Here is a 25,833-nt window from a genome sequence, read left to right as displayed (position 1 = left end):
TGTTTGTGCCGCAAAGTTTTTTGGAACTCCCTCCAAGATTGTGGTAGTTTATCAATTATGCCAGCTACCACCAAATTGTCTCCAATCTTTATGCCTTCGGATCTCAATTCTGCCACAATCATTTGGAAGTCTTGTGCTTGATCCACCACCGATTTTCCATCCACCATTTGGTAACGGAAAAATCTACTAGCAGCATACTTCTTTGCACCTGCCTCCTCGGTATCATACTTGCTTTGTAAAGCCTTCCAAATTTTCTTAGCAGAATTGTAAGTTGTATCATAATAATCATAGAAATGATCGGCAAGACAATTCAATAGATAAGAGCGACAATTATATTCATCTTTTGTATACTTATCTATTTTTTCTTGATGGAGAATATATTCTTCCTCATTCATCTCATCGGTAGGAACTTTTGACGGATTCTTGTCAGTGAGGATGTAGGAGACTTTGAGAAGACTTAAGTAGAAGAGGACCTTTCCTTTCCACCTCTTAAAATGGGCTCCCTTAAAGCGAAAGGGCTTGTTGAGATCTCCAACAGGCTCATTTGGTTTCTCTTGTGAAGACTCCATGTGTTTGAATCTCCTTAAAATTGTTGGTGCAAACACAATAATAATGGAAATAATACACAAAGAGAAACTGAATAGTACTTCTGAATATTATTAATATAAAGAAAGGAAATACACAACACTATTTGGACTGAGGCGCGGCACTCGCTCTCTTTAAGGAGATTCAAGCCCTTGGTTGGCTAACTCTTGTAACCGGTGCAGACCTTCTCTGACTTGTCTCCCCCAGGATACAACAGCCCAACAAGTGTTGTATGGCTAGAACAACCTCTGCACAAAGTGTTCAGCCCAAAGCTCCACCAGAAAGAAACACCCTTCCTTGCCAATAATCTCTCTATTTTTTTAGTGTGTATTGTGAATGCAGTAACTTGGATTGGGTGAATGAGTCTATTTATAGTCAATGGGCCTTACGAAATTACTACCCAATTATTCTAATTAATTAGGTCCAATTATCTGTAAATTAAATTTACACCGGATATGGTAATTATTCTGAATGGACTGTCAAGTAGGAGGATCCAAGGGGCTGATTCATTTCCATTTTTGATACCTCCACTCTTCACCTCCCCCTTGCACACGTATCTAGCCCAATATCTGAGACAATTCATGTTAGCCCATTAATCACCACAATTAAAAAGAATAAAAAAGTCTCTCTCCTTTTCAATGTGGGATTAAACATTTTTCACAACTCTTCATCTTCCATATTCACTCCACATCTTTACATTTATTTTATAACATTTACTCATTTTAATTATTTAATATTAAAATGTTCCAACAGAACCTATATTTTACTAAAACATATACATTTAATTATTACTAATTCTTTTCCATTTTTCCTTTTCCTTTTTTTATTTATATAATTGATCAAAAACAAAGGATTATGGAGCATGTCTAGTAGCTATGACACAAGTATCTACCCTATGGAACCTACACAAGTATAATTTCAATGTTATACTTAGAAAAGTTCTCAACTGTCAGATTAACTGATACTTTCTAGAAGAGGACAAGACCACCCCTCCTATACCTTCTCTAGGAACCACCCATTTGTGTTCAAAATCAATATTTCTTTGTACTTTAGCAAACCTTGCTTCATTTATCCATGTTTCGGCTATAAACACGATAGGGGGGTCTTTTGCTCGAATGATATCTCCAAGCTCCTTCCATATATGTAGGTTCTCAAGCCCACGACTGTTTCGTGCTAAGCAATTCATTGTTCTTGGTAGGGTTGATCACTAGTTGCCACTAATTCAAAAGATGTTTCTTCATCACTCCTTAAACTCTATCGTTTCTTACTAGGTAATTCAGGGAGATCATCAACCTATACAAAACTCTGTTTACTACTGCCAGATTAATTATGGGTTATATGGATTTTCTCTGTACTTTTCTGGCCTACTCATACAAACCCACTTTTGGGTTTGTTTTTTCTCTCTAGATTGAGGTATAACTAAAAGAATCCCCTACCCCTCACATGATCCAGTATCTTTAGTTGGTTATGTTGCATTAGGAATGTGGTCTGACTATTGAGGAATATGGGAACAGTCCTCTTTTGGGTCAAATTTTGTCAACTCAGAATCAATTATGCTAATAGGAGATATAAAAACCTCCTCTGAAAAGGCATTATCACGATCAATTGGATTTTGGCCTTTCGCAAAATCTGGTACCAATGTGTCCCATGTAGGAAAGGAAACACTTGAATTAAGCAGAAAAGTCGGGTTTACTTTATTCCCCACTTCTTTCCTTAATTGATCTCCAACCACCGAAGTTGATTGCTCCAGCGTATCCTCCACCACCAATTGTGCCTGAGTGATGTTTTCATTCTGTTCCATTGCTCTGGGACAATTGACACCATTTGGGCTAGACTTGACTAGTGATAAAACTCTTTCACATTTAGATTTTAGAAACTAGGGACATTCACCACATTCTTTTGAGAGAGAATGAATAGTGGAGCTCTTACATATGATCCAAACTATTTCTAGTTGTTTAAGAGATTACCTTCATTTGCAATCCACATATCGCAATCCTCGTCATCATGTTCTAAGCACCCACACTAGTAGCATGAGTTCAATAGTCATTCATATTTGAAGTTTACCCAGATTTTCCATTAGTGAAGAATCAGTAGAGTGGTGGACTATGCCAAGAACTTCACAAATCTTTTCTGCCGCTTGCACATTCATATACCTAATAGAGATGTCGTGGACTTGCACCCAAAATGTTGTTTTGTCAAACTTCAGATTAGATATATGAGTATTCTTCTCGTATCGTTTCATGACCACCTAGTATTTATCAAAACTCCACAGCTCGCTCAAAAAGACCCTATTAGCATCAAGTTTGTTATCAAACACAAAAAGAATTTTGTGATTGCCTAAGGATTCGTTGGGGAGTTTATAAGGGAATGGAATGGAATTGAATAATCATTAATAGAATAGAATGGAATGAAATAATCATTAAAGGAATGGAATGGAATTTAAAAATCTTGTTTGGATGTTATAAAATAAAAGAATGGAATGGAATAAAATGTAAGTAATATTGTTTGGAAGTGACATTGGAAGGAATGAAATGAAATTATTTTATAATAACATTACTATCATACCTTTCATTTTAAAGAACATAAAAAATTATTTTAGTTTATGGAAAATGAAAAATTTATTGTAGCTAAAAAACAAGTTATGTATGTTTCTATGTTGTAAAGTAATTCATGCATCGCATATTTATTTTCAACAGAATAAAATTTGTCTAAAAACGCAAGCAAATATCTTTAAAAAAAACTCCTGTAATAAGTCTTGCCAAAACAAAACAAAATAACAAAATAAAGCAAATCTAAAGTTGGCCTAGAAATCCCAAACTTCTTAATTTTTAGGCCTAGACATCAGTGTCAATAGGACACATTTGCACTCATGATTTGGGAAACCAAAGAACATCTCCTTATATGTTGGATTTTCCATAAAAAATATGTCGGCTTCAGTCTTTGATATTGGATCCAAGTCCAATATGCCCAAAGTTGGGTAAACTTCGGCTCCATATGACTTTGAAAAATACTTTTCCATAACCTCAATTGCCCTATCAATTGCCATTGATACATTAACAAATGACTGAGAAATTACATTCCCAAGTTCATCATCTTCTGCCAATTTTCTTTTCTTACTTTTAGAAGACATTGCATCTTGTGATGACACTCGAGAACGTACAACAGTAATTTCTGGTGACCTCTAATCATCTTCAACTTCAAAGTTCTCCAAAGAAACTTCATTTTGAGATATCAAATTATTAATCTCATCAATAGTGGTCGATGCAGCATACCTAGTACATTTCTCCTTTATAGTTTTAACATGATTACCTCTTGCTCTATCTTTAGCCCAAAGTTGTGTCATCTTAAAGTAGTTAGGCATAGGTGTTGTCATCCACTTCTTGGCCATAGGTTTAGACTGTTACAAACTAAGAAAATGGTTATACAACAGATATAATTATGTAATACAAAATTAAACTCACAAAAAATGGTAATTTACCACTATGAGTTGCTCCCAAACTTCCGGTTCAACTATCGGGTTCAACTATCCATATAGTTAAAGAATCATTTCATTCAAAACCACTCAATCCATCTTTAAATATGTCATAGCATTCATGAAAATTCTTCTTTAGTGTCTTTTGTCGATTTTTCACCTTATCCTTGTTAATTTTCATGTGAAATTTTTCAACCAACTTTTTCACCATGTCATCATATGCACTAGAGGTAAAAGTTCCATTAACTCTACCACCTATCATCACTTGATGTAAAAAAGCATCCACTAAAGCATCATCTATAACACTACTCCATTGTACTTCTTTGCTTGGATCTTCACCATTCTTCTTTGATATCTTACCCATGCTATAATTAATTGGACAAAAAATTCATATAAAATATTGTGTAGATATTAATATTATTTATCAAAAGATAGAGAGCAATATCAAAATGAAAAGAGAATTTTGCATAATATTTAGGTCTAAGTAATTGAAACCTAACATAATCTTGAACTACATGACAACAGTAAACCCAAAAACTATCACATTTGGACATAGTTTTGCCACATGGCTAATGTTATAAAATCTCTTATAATATCTCCTTGCCTAGCATCCTTACCATCTTCTCTTGGAGTAGGGGCCACATGTTCACGGTGAGAATGTAAAACCTCTTCATCAACTTTAGCAATAAAACTTTCATCAAGATTGACATCCATTAAATAATTATGAAGTGTGCAACATGATAAAATGATTTTATTTTGTGTGTCAGCACAATAACTAGGTTCTGTAGTACTTGTTATGATAGGAAATCTTTTTTTCAGTATACCAAATGCTTTTTTAATAGCATTGTGCACTGACACATGTCGCAAATTAAACAATTTTTTAGCATTTTCAGGAAAACGAACATAGTACTTTCTTAAATGATAACACACTCCCCTAGAAGGTGCAACCAAATGACTTCTATTCATATATCCCACATCAACAAAATAATATTTACTGAATAAACAATAACAATTGTTAATTATATACTATAAATTTTTTTAATTATAAAGAATATATCCTAATACGTATTTGAATTAAATTTACTTTGTGGAATTTTCTAATTATCGTTTCTAGTTAAAGTACTTTTTATTATTCTCGAATTTGAAGCAATTCCTTCCTAACCCAGTAATACGTACATGAATTTCAAATCAAATGAACATGCTACCAGCACATTTTGTGTTAACCCTTTCTACCCCGATATTTGGGTGCATCCTCATTAGACACTTTGACATGAACATATGTTCTATCAAGTGCCCTAATACAATCCTAAAATTAACAATATCTTTCAAAAACATTTACCTTAAAATATACTTATACTAAACTACTATCAAATATATAATATATACATGATATATTTACCTTAAAATATGGATTGAATCTATTACTCTATAGTATTTCAACTGGCACTTGGGTTCCATTAGGTTGTTGAAGGAATTGATCCTTTAATATAATTATTGATCTTAACACATTATGAAAATGGCAATTAATGGTCTCACCAAAACGACAAACAAAGAAGGAAATTGTACGGTTCTTCACATTATGTGATAGAATGTAAAGAAACGTGGCAACTTTCTCTTCAATTGTGGCATGTTGCGTGTCTTGAAGATCATTGTCTCTTTGTAAAATGTCACGCATACCTTGAAAAGCTTGTGGACCTATGCGTATTACATCATAGCATTTTTCACTAGTTCTAAGTCGATGCATTATTTTATCATGAACTAATTGTCTTTCTATGGTTGATTGTGTAGGAATGTGAGGAACACGTCTTTTCAATCGTTGCCTTTGATGAATAATGTAGCACAAAGAACGGCATGAAGCATGAACCAAGGCTAGTTTCCGCATAAAGTCCGAAAACATTATGGTCTTAAGTACCTCATCATTCAAATCCATCTTAGTAAAAAAAATAGTTATGTTATCAGTTGGAGTCCTAGGTAAAGAAATTATAGGCACATGTTCTATTCATTATAAAATTTGGACACTTCACAATATGCTTTGATAGCTTTTTAAATTGTAAATTAACTATTTTTTATATTTTAACATAAAATTAAATATATGAACAAGAAACTTTCACAAAAGGAAAAAAAATGTCAAATATTTTAATGGTAGCAGACAAAGTGGCATAAAGTGTATATCACGTAGTCTTATGCATATCATAGTAGCAGATAAAACAAGAAAGAAAACACTACACACAATGAAAGAAGAGACAAATAAAACTCATGGCAGAATAACCACTCTACCAATATAAAAGACTACACACAAAGCAATATAAAAGACAATATATATCACTCTTCATGGTAGAATCCTCATGGCTAGAAATGACAAAGTAAGAGTTGAAAAACCCACCTAATATTTGTAGACAATATAAATGACTAGTAGACAAAGAAAAAGAAAAAGAAAGACTTGTGAGCAGTAACCAAAAATTGCAAAGAATAACAGACAATAGATGTCTTTCTGAAAATTTGATGAACAGCAGCAGCTTCGCTTTGCAAAGAATGGGCAATAACAATGTGAGCAGTAGGGTGTAAGAATGACAACCTTTTATTTTTTTTTATTTTTTATTTTTATATATATATATATATATATTTTTTTAACAACTGATTGAGAAAAAAAATTGCCGTGATGTGTAAAAAGGTATGATATTAAAGGGGTATTTTTGGAGTTTTTACAAAAATTTCATTAAATCTAAATTCATTCCCTCCCATTCCTACCAATTTTGGGAGGAACAAAAATTTGATGTTTTAAGGAAAAAGGAAGGACAAAGTGTTCCCTTCTAATCATTCCATTCCACTTAAACTCCCAAATAAGGGAATAGACCTTCCATTCTTTCTGTTAAAACTCCTACACCAGGGGAGGGAATAATATTCTAAAAATATTCCTTTTATTCCATTCCATTCCACTCCCTCCTCCCAAACAAAGCCTAAATCTCTCACCTTGAAACTGTTTTGAGACCACCATAGGTGATTAAAAATTCTTGTGATGGCTTCCTTATTTAGGTTTCGCTTGGTAAAAAACTGTGCTGCAATAATTAATTCTTCAAAACTCAGATCTTTCTCAAGGTAGCACCATGAACCCTCCCTCTCAGAAAGCGTGAGCTGGTTCCAGTTGCTTATTAAATCATCCATAGATGAAAGCAAAAGGGAAAGAGAGAGAAAAAAGAAAGAAAAGGCTAGGTTAAAAAAACACTCATGACTATTTCTCTGTAACCCTAAAAGAAAACCCAACACTTCGAGGAATAAACTTATTAAACCAAGGAAGACAGAAACTCCTTCAACAAAGAAGGGGCTCCAATTCCACTACCTAAGAAAAGTTAGAGCTTTCTTAGCGAAAGAGAAATCCTAATTCTTGCAATTGATAATTTATTATACCTTTTTAATATACCAATTCATATCACTTTTTGTTTCCAAGGATTTCAGGAACCTTTTTAACCAAAAAGAAAATTAAGCTTGACTTGTTTTCTTTGCTATGGACCCCAGCCCAAACTTGAACATTTAGAACAAGCCCATGCTTGCATTATCAATTTTTTGAATGGGCCTAAGTTTGCTTATAAACTCCGCTAACATTTTTTTTTTTTTTTAAGAAGAAAGCTCCACTGACTTGGTTAAGTATGTTAACTAAGGGAGAGGATTTGTTGCAACCTTGTATGTAGCAATTGCTGCATAAAGGATAAGGGCCATCATATATTTTCTTTTTTATGAATCTATTTCCCAATTAAATTAATTTATATCTCTATCATATATCTCCTTGTCTATAATTTTTTCTTTATGAAAAAAATTAAAAGGAATGACATGTCTTTTCTTTTTTATAAATAAAAAAGGGTAGAGAGGGCGACCTAACTTGTCTTTTCTTATTACATTAACTAATATATTATCCATTCATACTAATGTAATATCATAGGTACATAAACTTGAAAAAGTGAATGATTTGTTATATGACCATCTTTTGCTTGGTATTTGCATGGTTAAAGGTCACCGAGCTTTACCTTCTCTTGCTCTAGTAAAAATGCAACCTATAATTCTATTGTAATAATAAAAAAAAATTATTCATCATTGCAATAACTTGATACTAATTATTTTTGTAATTTATTGCAATGAAAAATTTGAAATGATAGGTTATTGCAACAAAGTTATCATTGCAATAACTTTATATAAATTATTACAATCTATTTCAATGATATATTAATTTATTGTAATGACAAACATGAAATAATTATCTATTATAATAAATATATCGTTGCAAAAATTTGATCTAAAATATTTTTATCAATTATTAGTGCTAGTGTTGTAAGTCTTGTCTTCCCACTCCCTCCTTCCCCATTCCCTAAGTTTTCTGTTTATATTATCTCAAAAAAGAAAAAAAGAAAAAAGAAAAAAAAAGTGGTCTAAAGTACCACATCAGTCAGTTAGTGAGTAAGTTTTCGGTTTATAAGTCTCATTAGTACTTACAAAGGTTAGACCATTTTGTAAGTGCTAGTGCTGTAAGTTGTGTCTTCTCACTCCTTCCTTCCCCATTCCCTAAGTCTTTTGTCATGTCTATATTCTTTTACTAGTTCTAATGGTCTGTTTAATCTATGTTACTATATTAGTTGGTTGAGTAAATCAGATTACCCTGGCTATTTTTGTTTCGATTCATTTTCATAGCTGTTTTCTTCTTTTGATAGTAGTACAAATAGTTGGTTGTGTAAATCATATTACTTTGGCTTTTTTTTTGATTAATTTTTATGGTTGTTTTCTTCTTTTAATTGCAAGCAGAATTTCATTGTGGGGCCGAATAAGATTAAACATGAAAAAACTTTCAAGACATAATTCTCGATTATCAAGATATTCTTATATCAATTGTTGAAATCTATAATCACATTCTAAGGAAAAAAATATTCAAAATTTTAAGTTCATTTTGAACTCTTTTTAAAGGATTTAACGTCTAAAGTTTCAGGATTTGGGATAGAGGATTGAACAATGACCTTTAAAGGTTTAAAATACCCTTTCACTCTCAGTACGCATGACTAGCCGTGTATATGGTTCACTATTATAGATCTTATGGTTGTTGCTTGTTAAGCATTTTTGTGTTACAAGTTATATTTGTTTAACATATATAATTGTGTATGGTTTATTGACATGGATTAGTTTTTAGTTTTGTATATATTTTTAGCACTTTTAGTTTATTGTCAATCTATCATAAATATATATATATTTTTTGTCATATACATATTTGTATTACTTTTTTTTGTTACACAGGTTATATTAAAAAAAAAAAAAAAAACTTACAGTCATATTTTAATGATTATTAATAGCAAAGTAATAATTGGTCATGACATCTTCAAAAATATATCAGCCCAAAATCGACCAAATTGCACATTGTATATTACACAGAACCGCACCGCACGTGTGGCCACAAATTGAGGTGTGGTGCAATGATGGTTTTGGCTAAATTGCATTGCAAAGTGCGGTGCTAAAAATGGTCCAAAATCGTACCATGATCACCCCTAAGAGCAATCATTATAGATTAGATGCCATAAGTTTAAATTTTATGAGATCTATAAAAAAAAATTCCCACTACACAAACGACACATCGTTTATATTGAAACGACTATGGACTCAATCATCTAACTTCCAGGTTTTCAGAAAATCCCAATCAGGCCCTTCCACAATCTAGCCCATCTTCGTCCTCAACCAATCATCAAAAACCCAACCCAAAAGCCCAATAAAAACGAAGCACACCCAACCCAAGTACCAGATGAGAGCCCTCCTCATATTACATTCCGAAATTGCCCTAACAAACCCTAAAAGCAAAAACCCCTCGTTCTATTTCTAATATAAAACGTGAACTTCACCGCCGCGTTTAGTCTTCTTTGTTTAGCCCTAAGAAGAACCACACCTCTTCTCTTCCTCCTCCTAGGGTTTTGCATCTGCATCTGCACCAATGGTAAACAAACACAGCATATCTCTCTCTCTCTCTGGATCTATTCTTCATCTCTGTATCTATATGTGTCTGATGTTTTTATATCTCTCTGTCTGTGTTTTAAAAATGGGGGAATAGGGTAAGGGAACAGGGAGTTTCGGTAAGAGGAGGAACAAGACCCACACACTGTGTGTGAGGTGTGGCCGCCGCAGTTTCCATCTTCAGAAGAGTCGCTGCTCTGCCTGTGCCTACCCTGCTGCCCGCAAGAGGACTTGTATGCCTCCTCCTTTCTCTCTCTCTCTTGTATTAATTCATGTAAATATATATTTGTCTAGTGAATGTGTAAGTAGTGTTACTCGTTTGTGCTTCTGGGTTTGCTTCCGTTTCAGTTTTTACGAACTGGGTTGTTGTTATTGCTTGTGGATTTGCTTAAATCAAAGTCATTTTTAAAAAATGTTTTTACTATTATATATAATTGTGATGATGATGTGTGTGTGTGTTGCTGATGTTTCTGGGCTGAAATGCTTTGTGGATTTGTTTGTGTGTGAATTTAAGGAAATGGTCCTTGCCCTTCATGGATGCGATTTTCGATTGTGTTTCTGGTTATTCTGTGAATTGCTGTTGTATTTTGGTAATTGATGTTATTGCCTGAATATTTACAATGGGTTTATTTGTATATGAATTTGAGGTATTGGGTTGTTGTTGGTTTTAGTTTTAACAAATGAAAACAATATTTTCTGATTTGATTTGATTGTGTTTACTGCAAGTAATTATATTTTTTGGGTTGTGCTTGGGGCAAATGAGGATTTATTTTATTATTCTTGGTTCTTAGATAACTGGAGTGTGAAGGCAATCAGAAGAAAGACCACCGGAACTGGAAGGATGAGGTACCTCCGCCACGTTCCTCGCAGATTCAAGAGTGGCTTCAGAGAGGGTATAATATTTTTACCCTTATTTGATTTATATTGGTCGTAATTTTTAAACGAAATTGGTGTGTGTTATGTAGTCTTATCTTGATTTCTTGTTTGCTATTTTTATTAGGTACTCAAGCTGCACCAAGGAAGAAGGGAGCAGCTGCTACTGCTTAAGGCATCATTGGAGAGTTGTTTTTGGTGTAATTTGGTACACAAATTACAAGTTTAGATTGAGCTTAATATGTTGGAACTGGTTTTTGAATGTAATGTTTGATGGGTGTCATAACCTTATAATGATTTTAGTTATTTTTGATTTGGTTCAATATGTAGTTGCTTTAATTTTGGACAAGGATGAATGCGTCTACTATGTTTTCCTGGTTATATTCCAAAATGAATTCTGAATTTTGTTTCTGGTTAACTTTTCTCGAGTACTGAGATAATAGTGAGCTTAACCCCACAATGTCAGATTAACAGGGGGAATTAAAGTTACTGTTTAGACTTTTTGGACATGCAATGGTTTAACTGCATTATAGTTTCTACAATTAATAATCAATATTAGCTCAATTAGCCTGAATTTGTTTCAGAAACTGGATTGGATGTATTTTCTGCCACTCATTTTAATAGAAAAGGAATGATATAAGAGCTTTGAGTAAGTGGCGTTCAGGACACATGATTGCATTGTTTTTGCCATTGCTTTTACTAGGAAGAGAGAAATTCAGTCAATTTTTTTACAGACTATTGGTGAACGGGTTCAGCAATCTGGAGGAGTTATTGATTGTGAAATGATGACATACATTGCGGTAGAGTTATTGTTTTTAATTCAATTTCTGGGTCGTTGGGTTTTAGATCAGGAACGTTTCCAGTTAATATTATGCTTGAAAAATGAATGTAATCTATTCCCCATGTACAAGTTAGGGTTGTATGGTGAGTTAAAGATTTGCGGGTTTCAATTCTGCGAGCAGATAGGTGCCCTAGTTGCTAACTTGGTATTTTATGGGCGTGCTTTCGAACCTTGTTTTGCAAAGGGACTTGGGCACTGAATTAATGGCTATCACTATGTTTTGATTACAATTTCATTTATTTTACAACCAAGGGATTGTGTCGAAAAAAAAAAAACCAAGGGATAAAACATGAATTCGAGCTAAGTGCATCTCGCATCAAGCTCTTTTTCTACTTTGTATTGTAAATAAATTTCCTGTTTCCAGATATGCGAGATTTGAGTGTGAGAATGAATGATACCCTTCCTCTGCACTCTAGTAACAAAATTTTATACCCGAGTGTACACTACAACGTCTTGTTTCATATTATGACCAATATGCAAGGATCAGTTCAAAATCAGACGATTAATGCCTCAAATCTACTAAACCGAGCTAGATGTAGTTCCACTTAGCTTCAACTAGTCTGATATCTCTTGCAATATCAACCTTTAACTTAAACAGTATTCCACTCTTAAGTTCTCATACTGAGGAATTATATTGTAGTCGAAGAGTCCGTATTGCCCATGTGTGCAACAACACCATCCATCTATTTGAATGGCTCGTGAAAATCCTTAACAGCCTTGGTTCATGATAGTGCTCTGTTTGTCCTTGCTAGCCTCTATGGACAATGCCACAGATTCAAATACGAATTCTTCTAGCACCATGAACTGTGCATTGTTCTAGAATAAAATCATTGAAAACAAGGATGGTTCATACGGAAGATAAATGGGAGAGGGCTTGCAGGACAGGGAAGGCTTTATTCTGCTTGTTGATTAAGATTATTGCAGCGTCAATAATTATACAAAATTGGTTATAGTGGCAATCTAACGACAACTACATCTTCTCTTGCACAATTGCAAAATATCTCATCAAATGTCAAAATCTCCACAAATTTGTATAAAAGAAGAGCTTTATAAAAGTTATATATTTGCACTATTCTCATGATTTACATACAATTTCCTCAAAGACGCCAAGTCAAAAAAGCTAATTACAGAATTCAGATCTATGAATGAATTGATGAAGCAAAATCACAAGCCATTAAATAACGTGTGGTAAAATGTGGAGGGCAAATAGGCAAACATTATCAAGTGATAACCAAATTTCCACTAATTTTCCTTAAATTCGCCAAATTTATGCTTTTCTTCTTCAAACTGCTTAAACACATAATCTAGCTCTGGAAATGCTGACAAAACCACCAGCTCAAGAAGGTCAAAAGCCAGGAGCTTCAAACATACAGATGACTGCGCAATAAAAAAGTCATTACTCTCTGCTAAAAAATATCCTGATCACAAATCAATATCCGTGGAAATAATATGGAGTTCCAAGAATGCTATCTCAAAAAAAAAAAAAAAAAAAAAAAAAAACCAATTGTGAATAACGAATAGGTTTAACACAAGATTTTTTTTTTTTTTTTTGATAGGTAATCAGAAAACAATTATTAATGAGAAAATAAGGAAAAGTACAAGTTGTTCATGACGATGAACAAGAAGAAAAAATAGAACAAGCAGCACAACAAAAAGAGTAATCAAGAAACTAAGCTGAGGGAAAGAATAAACTCAGAGAGAGAAGAACAATCAGTAAAACCTCAACAACGAGACCACTCCAAAAGACAACGAGACCACTAGGTTTAACACAAGATTCATTGAAAGAAGAAGATACTTCAATTGTGGCCCTTTTATAGTGAAAGGATAGAGATTCTATTTTCCTATTATTCACATGCCCCAAGTAGTTTGTAACTCATAGGGTTGGTAAAAAAAAAAAAAAAACCAATAGATTGAGCTGACTGACTGGCACCGACCGAAAGGCTGTTCTGGCTGTTTTCTCAAAATTTTGGTCAGTTTCAGTTTTGAAAATTAGAAACTTTGGTTTTATGTACCGACTGATACATATACATATTTAGGTGTTTTAAAACGCATCCTTGGTCACAAGTTCGACCCCTTGTGGATATTTTGACAAAAAGACAGTTTATTCCAACCCTAATAATTTCTCCCTGCCTCCATTCAATCTGCTGCTCCTTAGTCTCTCTAAGGTCGATGCCCTCCCTACAATTAACCAATAACCACAATGCCGTTTGTCGATGCCCACACTGCCTTTGCTGTTGCCCACGCTGCCATTCACCGTTTGCCCCCGCCGTTGTTTCCCCTAACCTATCGAACATCCAGATTCTCCTCTCAATTCAATCACTGATTCGATCCAAGTTTCTTCACCTTTAAGTACTGCCCTAGGGCTGTAAAGTTTTTAATTTTTTGCTTGTTTTGTTTTGTTTTTGGGGTTTTGATTCTTTGCCAAAGCAGAGTTGGTATTGTTGAACGCAATTGTTTGGCATTGGCACTGTTTTATTTTTCATTTTTTGACATTCCATTGTAATCACTGCAAAAAGATATGGTGTGGTTGAAAGTATTTTAGTCTTGTTTATGGGTATCGTTGAGATTTTACTTTTATTTTTATTTGTTTTTGTTTGCATTTGCGTTTCTGATCCTAATTCTTATCAAATAAAAAGTTTGTTGCAATAATGTTATAGTTTCTCATTAATTTTGCTTGTTTGTTTTATCTGTTTAAGATCTATAATTTAGTTTTTTTAAATATAAAAAGGCACATGCCCAAACCAATCACCCCGAACCGAACTGACTGCCCCAAGATCCATTGGTGCAGTTTGGTGGCCTTAATACATTTTATTAGTTTCGGTGCAGGTGTGCATAAAACCAGGGATCTCAATTTGGTGAGAAATTCTCCCCCCTATCCCAACCAAACTGAACTGACCTCACCCCTAGTAATTTGATACCTTTTTACCGACCAAACCCATGATGTCTAAGAAAGCTAATCCTTAATATGGCAAGACTTTATCCTTTGATCACAAAATTTGGATGTGGGTGTATCAACTTTGGAGAAGCAGTATATAAAAAGGACATTGACAATTTTGATAGATCTCCAACACAAAACTCACAATTTCTGACTTCCAGTATCATTAAAACTTAAAATATCTGATGCATCATTTATGTTGTGGTGGAATTACAGAGCATGAGAATGCAATAAATTGTCATAATAGGAGCAGCTTTAATTGATCGGGTAATAAAAATAAACAAAGTAGTGGTTAAATTACTTTTGTTCAATTTATTTGCAACAAATTTCCAAGTGAAGATATGCAAATATAAGTGAGCAGTTGATATATTTTATTGATAAATAAGTGAGCAGTTGATATATGATCCTTAGCATAAAATATTAAAGAAAATCAAGGATGTAGACAATCATACAAAATCAAAAGTCAAGTGATGAAGTCAGAAAAAAACCTACTACTTTGAAATAGGACAGCAAACAAAGATTAGTTTCTATTAGACATTTCCAGAGAGAATTATTAACCTTCACAGGAATAAAAATTACCTGAATAAAGAAATAGAGATCTTTTGCACATTGTTCATACTCTTTACGGCCTACGAGGCCTACAATGGTTGCTGGTGCATTATCTAAATTAAAAAAAAAAAAAAGGAAAAAAAAAAAAAAAGAGCCATTGGATTCCAAGAGATGAAACTATTTATCAGGAAAAAAAAAAATCCAAGAGAAGAAACAAGCATCTGTATGTGGTGTCAAAACTCAAAACAGATCATTAAAACATGTAACATACTGAGCAGAAGATATTACCAATCATTAGCTCATATACAAATTTTGCACGCCGAATTGCCTCCTGCTGTTGCTCATAACTGATTTTAGGTGAAGATACCCCTGTAGGCGGTTGGCCATGGGGTGAATTCTGTGATGGGTTTGTAGATGGTGGTGGTCGTCGCTTTGGATGCTTGCTTATAAATATTCCATCAGGCCAAAGTATCTATTTAAATAAAATAGGATCCAACATCAGTAATAGATCTTCTATTTTAAGAATCTACAAAACAAGCACGGATCACAGTTGGAAACACACAATGATATTAGAATTAAAGCATTCTTAGGCCAATTAGGTTTTGGTGCAGCTACTAGTTCAAAGCAACTGTTGAAAATGATATACACTTTATCATTCACAGTTTCAGCCTCAAGAGGCCCCAAAGTAGAGAAATCACATTTGAAAGGTTCCAATGCTCTTCCCTTTATCCTCTTCAAAGTTCCATCCCATTTGCTTATTAAAAAAAATTTGTCATCCCATTTCCAATGACGATTTTTCCAGGAAAACAATAAATTTATACTTAAAAGTAAAATCAGGAAACAATTCAATAATAGCAGCATTTTTACCTGAATCCTACATGTCATGCAATAGTAGACCACAGGAATTTAACCAGGAGCACAGGCTTTTTTCATGCCTCATGTTGGAATTTACACAATTTATCAGTGATAAATGATAAATGATTACTTGGAGTACTGCCAGGTGTTTTGATATCCCATGAGATTTAAGTACATTGTTTATGTATCATTTTAAAGTAGCAAGCAACTAAAATGGAGAGATTGCCAAAAAAAATATATAAAATTCAGATCATTAGATACAATTACTTTAAGAAACTTCTAAGATGGCTCATCTAAATGCCAAAGAAAACAAATCAGGTATATTCAAATCAATCCAAATTCTGTAGAAAGCCCAATTCATTGATAAAATTCCATGTCCAAGGAAGCCCCTCTAAAGATGCTCAAAAAAGAGAGTCAGCAGGATGCACAATTTTACTATCACTTGAAATGTGTGTATATGCTATCAAGACTGATCCTGAATAAAACTTGGGTGGTAAAATATGCCATATCAACTCCTCTCACTAACACAGATAGTAGTATTTACAAACTTATATGCAATCAGCAAGAGTAGCACCAACAGATCAAATTTACTGATTGCAAAACTAAACTTCACATGAGCTTGAGCATAAGATCTAAACCTAAAATTTAATTAAAATTAAGTACAGTTTTGAACCTTAAAATTTGTGGTTGTTTTCATTTGATCCTTTACGTTTTTAAAATTTTCATTTTAACCTTTAATGTTTGATTCTGTTTTTGTATTAGCCCTACCATCCTTCTCCATTAGTAATCTGATTGTAAAGTGCCAGATTAAGGGTTAGTAACTAAGCACTCATTTGGCACTTAGCGGATAGATCACTATCGGAGATAGAAGGCAGGGCCAATATGAAAACGGAATCAAACATGAAGGGCTAAAATGAAAGTTTTGAACGAAAAGGGTTCAGATGAAAGCAACCTCAAACTTTAAGGGTCAAAACTATACTATAGTATAAATTTAAAGACAAGAAACAATAATAAACATTAATACAATTTTTTTTTGAAAAAACTCTAGAGAGCAAAGCAGCTTCAAAGGTTACCTGCTCAACCCGCCTGATCCCTGAAGCAATCACTGATCCCTTACGCAGAAGCTGGATTTTCTCCATTAACCAATCATCAAAGGCATCACCCATTCCTAGTTGTAGTATCTGTTTGGCCACCCAAAAAGCCTTCCGTCTGTAAGGCACAGCAGATAAGCATTCAGCAGAAGAAGTTAATCAATCAGATCAAGATGTGATTCTATCAAGCTGAAAATCAATAATATGTTATGCCAAGTTGTAAGGACATTAAATAACAAATATATTTATTTAATACCTGATCCATCCACCATCGTGGACCTGGAGGATGACGTCTACCAAATCTAATATGGGGACACTCAAATTTGGTGGTACCCACTGCAAGGAAGAAATGCGCATTATGAACTTAAAATAACAATTCCAAAAATAATAATAAATTTTGTTAAAGAAGGCATAACCTAGCACATCACTAAATTATGCTCCACATCAGTTCCAAAGCAAAGATTAGGGTTACCTCTGTAGGAAGGGTAGGATCAGTAGCAGCATCAAGATGCGACTCAGATGCCTCTTCCAAACTATCACCATCTCTTCCTCTTGCAGTGTTCCCCAAGTTTGCAAGTGAAGCTGTACAGTTTTGCGTCCTAGAATCTGAATTACAGCAAAAATTGTCAAATGAATTTCTATATTCTTAACTAAGCTTTTCCAGAGGAGAATAAGAGATACCTTTTTCGTTTGATCTTAACCCATCAGCCACAAAATTATTCTTAATTTGAAATGCAGACTCCTTGCTTTCAGTGCTCAAATGTTCTCTCCTCAAAGATAAGTGATCGGTTACAGGCCCAAGAAAATTTGGAAGCCCTTTAGCCTTTCCAGATGGCTTATCCTCAAGGTCAACTAAAAATTCCAGAGAAGTATGGAAAGATAGGATGAGTCATAGGAAGAAAAAACAGTACAATGTAAAAGTCAACATTTAAAATATACCTGACAAAGTTTCGATGACGGAAAAGGAATTCGAGAATAGATAAGTCTGCAAGATATATATATTTTTATAAGTAAACAAAACAGATTAAGAGCACAAAAGGGCACAATCCATGTACATAGGAAGTATACAAGAGATACACCAAAATCAATAAAAATTAAAAAAGATTAAGAAATTTAAACAGTTTAGAAACAAAAGAAAAGAAAAGAAAAAAAAAAATACAGTCAAAGAGAGAATAAAATAAAGAACCTGAGAGTCAACACTGAGAAAGTCCCAAACTTCAATTGAGCCAGAAATTGTTGGAAGCTGCATAAGGTTCTGAAATACAACAAGAAATAAGGTTATTGAGTGATATGAAGCAGAAAAGGACATTAACAGCCAGCATAGTACCAAAAAATGGTATATAAAGAATAAACCATTTACATTGCCAGTCCACTCATAACACAATTGAAATCAGGGATACTTAATTAAACACATTGAACTAGAGGAGCTGACAATAAGCATAATCCCAACGAGTGCATTAAAAAAAATTATTACATGCTACTGACAACACAAGTAAAATAGATAGTACTTCTAAAGAGGATGACATTCATACTCCAAATAATGAGAAAAAGTGAGATTCAATCTTTGACCTTTAAATATTTATCAAGCAATTTACACCGTTCTTGAATGACAGGTACATCTAAACCTGTTGATAGAAAATGCTTCGGTGGCAAATGAAGATCATACTCTGGAAACTCTTTTAGACGCCGATGTAGCTCCTCAAAGTGACGAAACCTATTTAAAAGAAAATCAATAAATCTCACTTACAGAAGCCATAAGTTATACAAAATATCTTAAACAACAGGTTTGACATGTTGGGAAATCACAGAACACATCAATGAAGGCTAAAAAGAAAGTTTACGGCATAATCCTTGGCACCTTCTTTTGATTGACCAACTATTGTTATTTACATCTGTAACGGATACTGAATAAACAGCAAATTGTTTTGAGCCACTCTTCACAATATTTGCACCCAATACCTGCAACATTAAATGAGCATGCATCCTTTAGATATATCAGCAAATCAGAAAACAAAAAATTAAGCATATTGAAACAAGACAAATTCCAGGGCTTTATGGTAAGTACCTCACATCTCAACTTAAAAAATGAATTCATTGCCAATGAATTTTGCAGGGATTTAACAGCCGAATTATGACTCTCTGGTATAGAAAAGAAGGACGCAGATGAAGAAGCAGCTGCTCCACTGTGAATTCTACCCAAATTTTCAATCTCAGATTCCTCACTGGAGTCCTCAACATTCGCATGTTCTTTTGCAGAATTAAGTATATCCTGTCCGTCACCAGACAAGAAGCTTGATCTCTCAACCTCCTGCCAAATTGGTGTCTTCTGACTGCTTGATCTAGATCTTTTACGGCCAGATGGGGGTTTGACTAACCTTCGATAGTTAACATGTCCTTTACTGGTCTTCTTTGCAGTAAGGCCTTCAAAATTTTCAAGTGGATGATGAATATGAGAAATATCCTGATTTCTTTTACTTCTACCATCCCAAACTTTAGTTCCTGGAGAACCAAGGCCAGTTATATTGTTAATTTCATCATCTTCAGAAGTATAAGAAGTGCTGCTCCCTGAGTCAACCTCCAAACGTGTGAGGTTGTGCTCATCATCTTCTTCATATGAAACAAATGAAGAGCGATTTGATACATTCCGATTTGTAGGGCGGAATGAGTTCTCGGCAGAAAGTTGATCAGTACATTCAGAGTGAACAGTACTACTCTCAAAGTGATTATTCTTTGTTACAGTGTTTTCTTTGGGCTTGGATATTGCCTTTGAATGATCCACTTTAACTGACTTTCCAGGTGAAGAATTCTGTGGTACTTGCTCAATTACGCGATTTTCACCTTCCTTCTTTCTGTAGTTTCTCCCTTTTGCCCACATGTTCTCAAAATGTTCTGGAGCAAGGGCTCGAGTCTTTCTGCGAGAAATCAGATCTAACATGTCACCCCATTCTCCTCCTGGGCGCTGGCTTTGAATGCCTGTTTCTTCACTAGTTTGGGAGTTGAAGGGCAATGAGTTCCATGAACGGGTTGATCGAGGATCAACAGAAAGCAGTGGATCTTTGGAAAGATTTCCATTCACATGATCTGTTACAGATGTATTGGCAGCAGCTCTAGACTGATTGGTTTTTAACTGCACAAGTTCAACACCAGTAACAGTAGGATCTAAGAACCTAGAAAAATGATCAGATGGAATCCTTGAAGACTCTTCTGGCTTGGATTGAGATGCCCCTTCCGTGGAAACCCCTTTATTAGCTTTGGTCATTTTAAGGACTAAGACTTCAATTCTTTCATTAATAAATCTGCAAACAAAGAAATTGAAGAAAAAAAAATGAAAGCTGAAACACATAGCAAAACAAAAAAAAGTGAAGCAAGTAGTGAAGCAATTTTATACTTTGGACTAGCAAGGTTGAAGACAGGTCGCATTACTGCAGAAGCAAGAAGTTCCCTGCCTATATAACGAAAGAAAAGGCACTGCAGATCTTCAGGCTTGAATGTCAAAGGAATAAGACCATCCATTAGATGCTGCAAAACCTGGAAACAAAAGGTACAAAAAGCACTGTAACCACATTTGAAGGCAGATGAAGTCAAGAAACGATACAACCTTTTTAGGTAAGACCTACAAATTCACTGACTTTTGCATAATTTGAAGACGAAGGAAGAAAGTAAACAACCTTGTGCTCAGCTTCAGCTGAAAATAGAGCAGGGTGCAATTTGTCCTCGTTAGCCAGGATATGTCTTAGAAGCACATCTCGTTCCTCAATTGTTAGTGGTCCTGAATGTTGTCTTTCAATCTTTGCTTGATTGGCTCGAAAAAGCTCCAAGTGGGTGCAAATTAGATTAACAAGATCCCTGTACCATACAGAGAAAATTATTTCCTCAGTTAATCAGCTTCTAAATTAAAGCAGTCGAAAATTAAAAAGAAATGGTGTGGGGCATCTTGGGAACTAAAACCTTGTCAGAAGATCAATTAAATTTATATTTCTCATGCGCCCTGAAATTTCCCCAAGAGCACCATTCATGATGTTCACCAGTTCCTCCGGACCTTCTTTATCAGGTGTCAAGCGAGAGTACCAGAGATCTGTAATCCACTCAGAAACTAGATGTCTTGTAAAGTGATCTATTGCATCCTCAACGACAGGAGAATTCACTTTCCTTCTCCACTCAGATTTTTCAACAATTTTAGGACGTTCAGGAGGTTTCTTATGAGGAGTATTAGAGGATGGTTTGCTGTTGTATGCTGCAGCTTTTCTCCGCATGTCAAAATCTAAAGATAAATAACGAAGGCCAATGATTAAGGAGGCAGCAACAGGCAAGTTGATCCATACTGAGGAGCTTGTCACTGACAATAGAACAACAACAATAAGTAGCATATTGAGACAAAAGAAAACAAGAACAAGTATGCACACATGAAAGCTTTATCTCCCAAATGACTGAGACACTTGAGAAGCATTTTAAGCATACAAATCGTCAGTACTGGTCTAATTCCTCAAGGCTGCAAATCAAGAAATAAACTTCTCACCATGATGTTGCAGAAAATTTTTCACCAAGCTTGGCACCAAACAAACTCTTTTACTAATGTAAGTTCGATAAATAGAGAAGGAAAAAAAAAAAAAAAAAAAAAAAAAAATCTCGAATCCAAAAGGACTTGGAAGCCCATTTTTTTTTTAAAAAAGTGTCATTTAAACCAAAAGTAATAGCAGAGAAGTGTGAGAAAAGTTTAAAAAAGGAACAAAATGATAACATAAAAACTGAAAAGTACTTACTGTTTATTTGGGCTATGCCCCTCATTTCTAATAGGTGAGCGTTTGTATTGTGTTTGGTGCAGACACATTTTGCGTTTCAGCTGTTTTTTTTAAAAAAAAACCTAGCACCAGACATGAACAGTGCAATAGACAAATGAACAGTGTTTTTGACGTGAACAGTAATCCGGAAAATATTTTTTTATTGTTTTCATTTTTCAATTTTCAGCAAAATAAGTGGTATCCAAACACACCCTAAGTATCAATGAAATATTATTTTACTCTCAATGAAAACTGAACAAAATATTTACATAACCATGAAATTATTATCCCCAAGAAATCTTCAAACACATTCACAAATGTGATGCATTTCTGTCCAGTTGTTATAAACATAAAGTACAAATTTTTGCAAATATATACGAATGAAACATGATAAATCTACCCAACCTTCATGGTGAAACAACCATTAAGAGTGATGGAACCATAATGAGAACAGTAAATCAATTTCAACAGTTGTCATTAAAATAATCAGAACCCTTATGGCAATGAGTGAATATTGAAATAAACTTAAAACATAAAATAAAAACAAGAAAAGAAAAGTAAAATCAGACAAGACAACAAAAACCATATAAAATCTGATAAGTTTATACTAGTGCGTGGAAGGAAGCATTGAGTATATGTTTTCTTCAAATGGAAAATGAAACGGGTTCAATCAAAGAAACAAACTGGGATTTTACACAAATATTAGCTAAAAGCCTAATACAATACACATCTATGGAAAGACATCATATAAAAACAACCAATTATCCAATTTAAAATTTTAAAAAGTTCACTATACATAAATCGATTGAATTAAACACCAAAACTTGAAATATCCATTAAGATTTCCCTAATGTGACCACCTATATCACCAACAGTGAAGTTAATACTTGCAGCACAATAGCAAGATTCCTTTGTTCTTCAATGTAGTAAAAGCCATCCTGCTATACAAAGAAGACAAAGAGCTTCTAAGAAGGCCAGTTGGGATTCTAAAGGCTAAGCTGTACTTTTTGGCATAAAAAGAAGAAGAAGATGTTGGTCCGAATTAGATGAGGGAATAAGAAAGTAAACTAATGGATCTTAAGATATCCATCCTCGTCCACAGATCCACATTTCTATTCAAAGACAAATTGTGTGGTTACCAACAGGGCTGAACCTCACAACATAAAATTATTTCTTACTGAAATTCTCAGAAAAACTAAACAAATAAAAATTTGGGTGTCCCATAGAAAAGCCTTTTTGAAGATGATTGCATAGCAAGGATTGAAAGATGGTGAACTTTTGGAGGGGCAATAGGCTGTCCCTAATAAAGACTGTAAACCCTCACCCAAAACCCTATCACAAGCAAATCCATCTCTAATTGCAATTAATGATATTCACAACTCATGAACCTGTAAATCATTAGTTAGAGCAGAATAAAGTCCACTAACTGCTTTGTCACCTGGACCCTTACAACATAAAAATGTTTTTTTACTGAAATTTTTAAGAAAAAATAAACAAAGCAAAATTTGGGTGTCCCATAGAGAAGGCCTTTTTGAAGATGATTGAATAACAAGGATTGAAAGATAGTGAACTTTTGGAGAGGCAAAAGGCTATCCCTATAGACCATAACCCCTCACCCAAAACCCTATCACAAGCAAATCATCTCTAATTGCAATTAACAATAGTCACTACTCACAACCCTGTAAATCATTAGTTAGAGCAGACTAAAGTCCACTAACTGCTTTGTCACTTGGACCTCAACTTGATAAACATTGACGAAATGAGTATAAATGTCAGCGTGCCAACAACACATATCAAGCACACAATAACACTAACAATGAGTTCCTTGCAACTTGAAGATATTTTTTTGGGTATTTAGGCATGTGAAGTACACATGATGCTGATGATTTCAAAGGCAAGACAGATTAAATGGACTCCTAACCAAGATGCATCCATAACCCCACACCTTACACTGCCTATTCCTTATTTGATAGAATGTGTCCATAACTCCACAAATTACATTTCAAAACTTCCATACCATGTCCGACTAAATGAACTCAAAAGGAACATCAATAAAAACTTCAAACCAACATGGACTCCTTATCATAGGTTCTCTATACCTCCAAAGCCGTATCAGAAATTACATAGATTAACGGCCATGCTTCAGCACCTCAACACAACATCATAAATAAACACAAGAGAAATGGTAGAAAGCAATCCTTCACACAGTTATAACTAATGAGTCTAGAGTAGTAGTGAATTCTATGGCTTTTTCTATACCTTTCTTCATGTTAAAACAAGCTGATCACCTCCTCCAACAGGAAATGAAGGAAACAATGAGTCTTAAAACACGATGCAAAGCCGGCATTGACGGGTTCTAATGAAGAAAAGTAATTCATCTAGAACAAACCCAATAATGTGATGTTTCCACACACTAAGCAAACCAAAAAGGCAATACCCAAAAAACCCATTATCACACTGATCAAAGAACGCTCAAAACAATTGTCTAGAGCTAAAAACAACAACTACCCAAGTAACCATTTACAATCAAAACAACAAACCAATCTAAATTCTCATTAAATAAACATAAACAAGTAACTATGATTGAACGTAAAAACATATAGAATCAATCAATAACTAAATAAATAACAAAAACGTAAATCACAAGTAAAATCGAAATTAAAAAAAATAAAAAATAAAAAAACATACACGACATGAGGTAGGACAATCCGACCACGCATATGATAAGAACCACAATTCGCTTCTTGGCTTCCTCGGCGAGGTCACGAACATTCACATGTTGCCTCTGCTGCGTGCTCATTTTCTTCGCAGCTTCCTCCAATTCCAATCTCACTCATTCACAATCGCACAAACCCTCAAAAGACTCATATATCCAACAACAAAAACAAATGTATTTTGTTTTTAATTGACCCAAGAAAAAAAAAATTTGGGAAATAAAATCCAAAGATGAATCATGTAATGTTAGGGAAAACAATTTCCCGAGAAATGTGGGAAAATGAGGAGTTCAACGAACACGATCAGAGAAAGGGGTAGAAATGGAAAGGAAAAAAAAAAGGGGAATTACAAATACAATAGAGATTCAACGCAAGGACCGTTAGGTTTTGGGTTTTGGGTGTGCGTGCTTGCGTTGCGTTTTGCGTGTGAGTGCTTTGCTTAGCTCTCTCTCTCTCTCTCTCTCTCATGCGCACAAATACCCACACTTTCTGTCACTTTCACTTATAACACTTTTCTTTCTTTCTTTTTTCTTTCTGGGTGTGTTGGATAATTTGGGGGTTGTGGGATTTCTCATCTGCCAAGTCATTGCAGGTTGTAATATGTTGCAGAAAATTTTGTTTTTATTTTTATTTTATACTTATTTTACAATTTGTTTTGGAAATGCAATTAATACATATATTTAACAAATTATTATAAATATTAATTTTTTTAAGATTAGATAATTTGTATATATGCATAATATAATTCGAATTTTTTATAATCTAATTAGATTTGTTAGAGAAGCTCAACACTAATTAATTTAATCATAATTTATTTAGTGTTGGGTTGTTTTATGAACAAAGAGGATGAATTCTAATAAGTTATTTCAGCATTGTTTGTAACTCTAAAAATTAAAGTAAAAATATATATATATAACAAAGAAAATGTAAGTTTGAGGGATTTGAACTTTAGACATCTCCATTTGAAGTATTAGAAAGTACGAATTGAGATACAAAACTCTAGCCTCATTTTATATTAGTATTAATTAGTCACTAAACCATAAAATGCATGGGAAAGTTCCAAAATATATTTTTGGCAAAAATGCAAAACTGACCCTCTAATTTTCACTGTTTTTCATTTCAGTCTTCTAACTTTTATTTTTGTCAATTCAGTCCTCTAACTTT

The 25,833-nt window shown here is 34.0% G+C and overlaps 2 protein-coding genes across 2 annotated transcripts; one reads left to right on the top strand and one right to left on the bottom strand.

Moving 5' to 3' along the window:
• Positions 1–9,906: 9,906 nt before the first annotated feature.
• Positions 9,907–11,328, top strand: LOC115988340 (60S ribosomal protein L37-3). The gene is made up of 4 exons (XM_031111872.1): positions 9,907–10,016; positions 10,131–10,266; positions 10,825–10,926; positions 11,034–11,328. Exons 1-4 carry the CDS (start codon positions 10,014–10,016, stop codon positions 11,078–11,080), a joined length of 288 nt encoding a protein of 95 aa, XP_030967732.1. The 5' UTR covers positions 9,907–10,013; the 3' UTR covers positions 11,081–11,328.
• A 1,427-nt stretch (positions 11,329–12,755) lies between these two features.
• On the bottom strand, positions 12,756–25,149 carry LOC115989594. Its single transcript, XM_031113353.1, has 16 exons — positions 24,644–25,149; positions 21,126–21,513; positions 20,846–21,023; positions 20,566–20,705; positions 19,243–20,473; positions 19,036–19,136; positions 18,747–18,891; positions 18,364–18,432; positions 18,117–18,162; positions 17,859–18,029; positions 17,650–17,783; positions 17,434–17,513; positions 17,160–17,295; positions 15,520–15,703; positions 15,262–15,344; positions 12,756–13,124 (listed from the first exon to the last, which is right to left on the bottom strand). The coding sequence occupies exons 1-16, from the start codon at positions 24,753–24,755 to the stop codon at positions 12,990–12,992; spliced, it is 3,333 nt and encodes a 1,110-aa protein (XP_030969213.1). The 5' UTR covers positions 24,756–25,149; the 3' UTR covers positions 12,756–12,989.
• Between the last annotated feature and the right edge of the window lie 684 nt (positions 25,150–25,833).

The sequence above is a fragment of the Quercus lobata genome, chromosome 5, assembly GCF_001633185.2.
Source record: "Quercus lobata isolate SW786 chromosome 5, ValleyOak3.0 Primary Assembly, whole genome shotgun sequence".
Classification (NCBI taxonomy): domain Eukaryota; kingdom Viridiplantae; phylum Streptophyta; class Magnoliopsida; order Fagales; family Fagaceae; genus Quercus; species Quercus lobata.
Note: the sequence above shows the minus strand (reverse complement) of the source record. Positions and strands in the feature narration are given on the sequence as shown.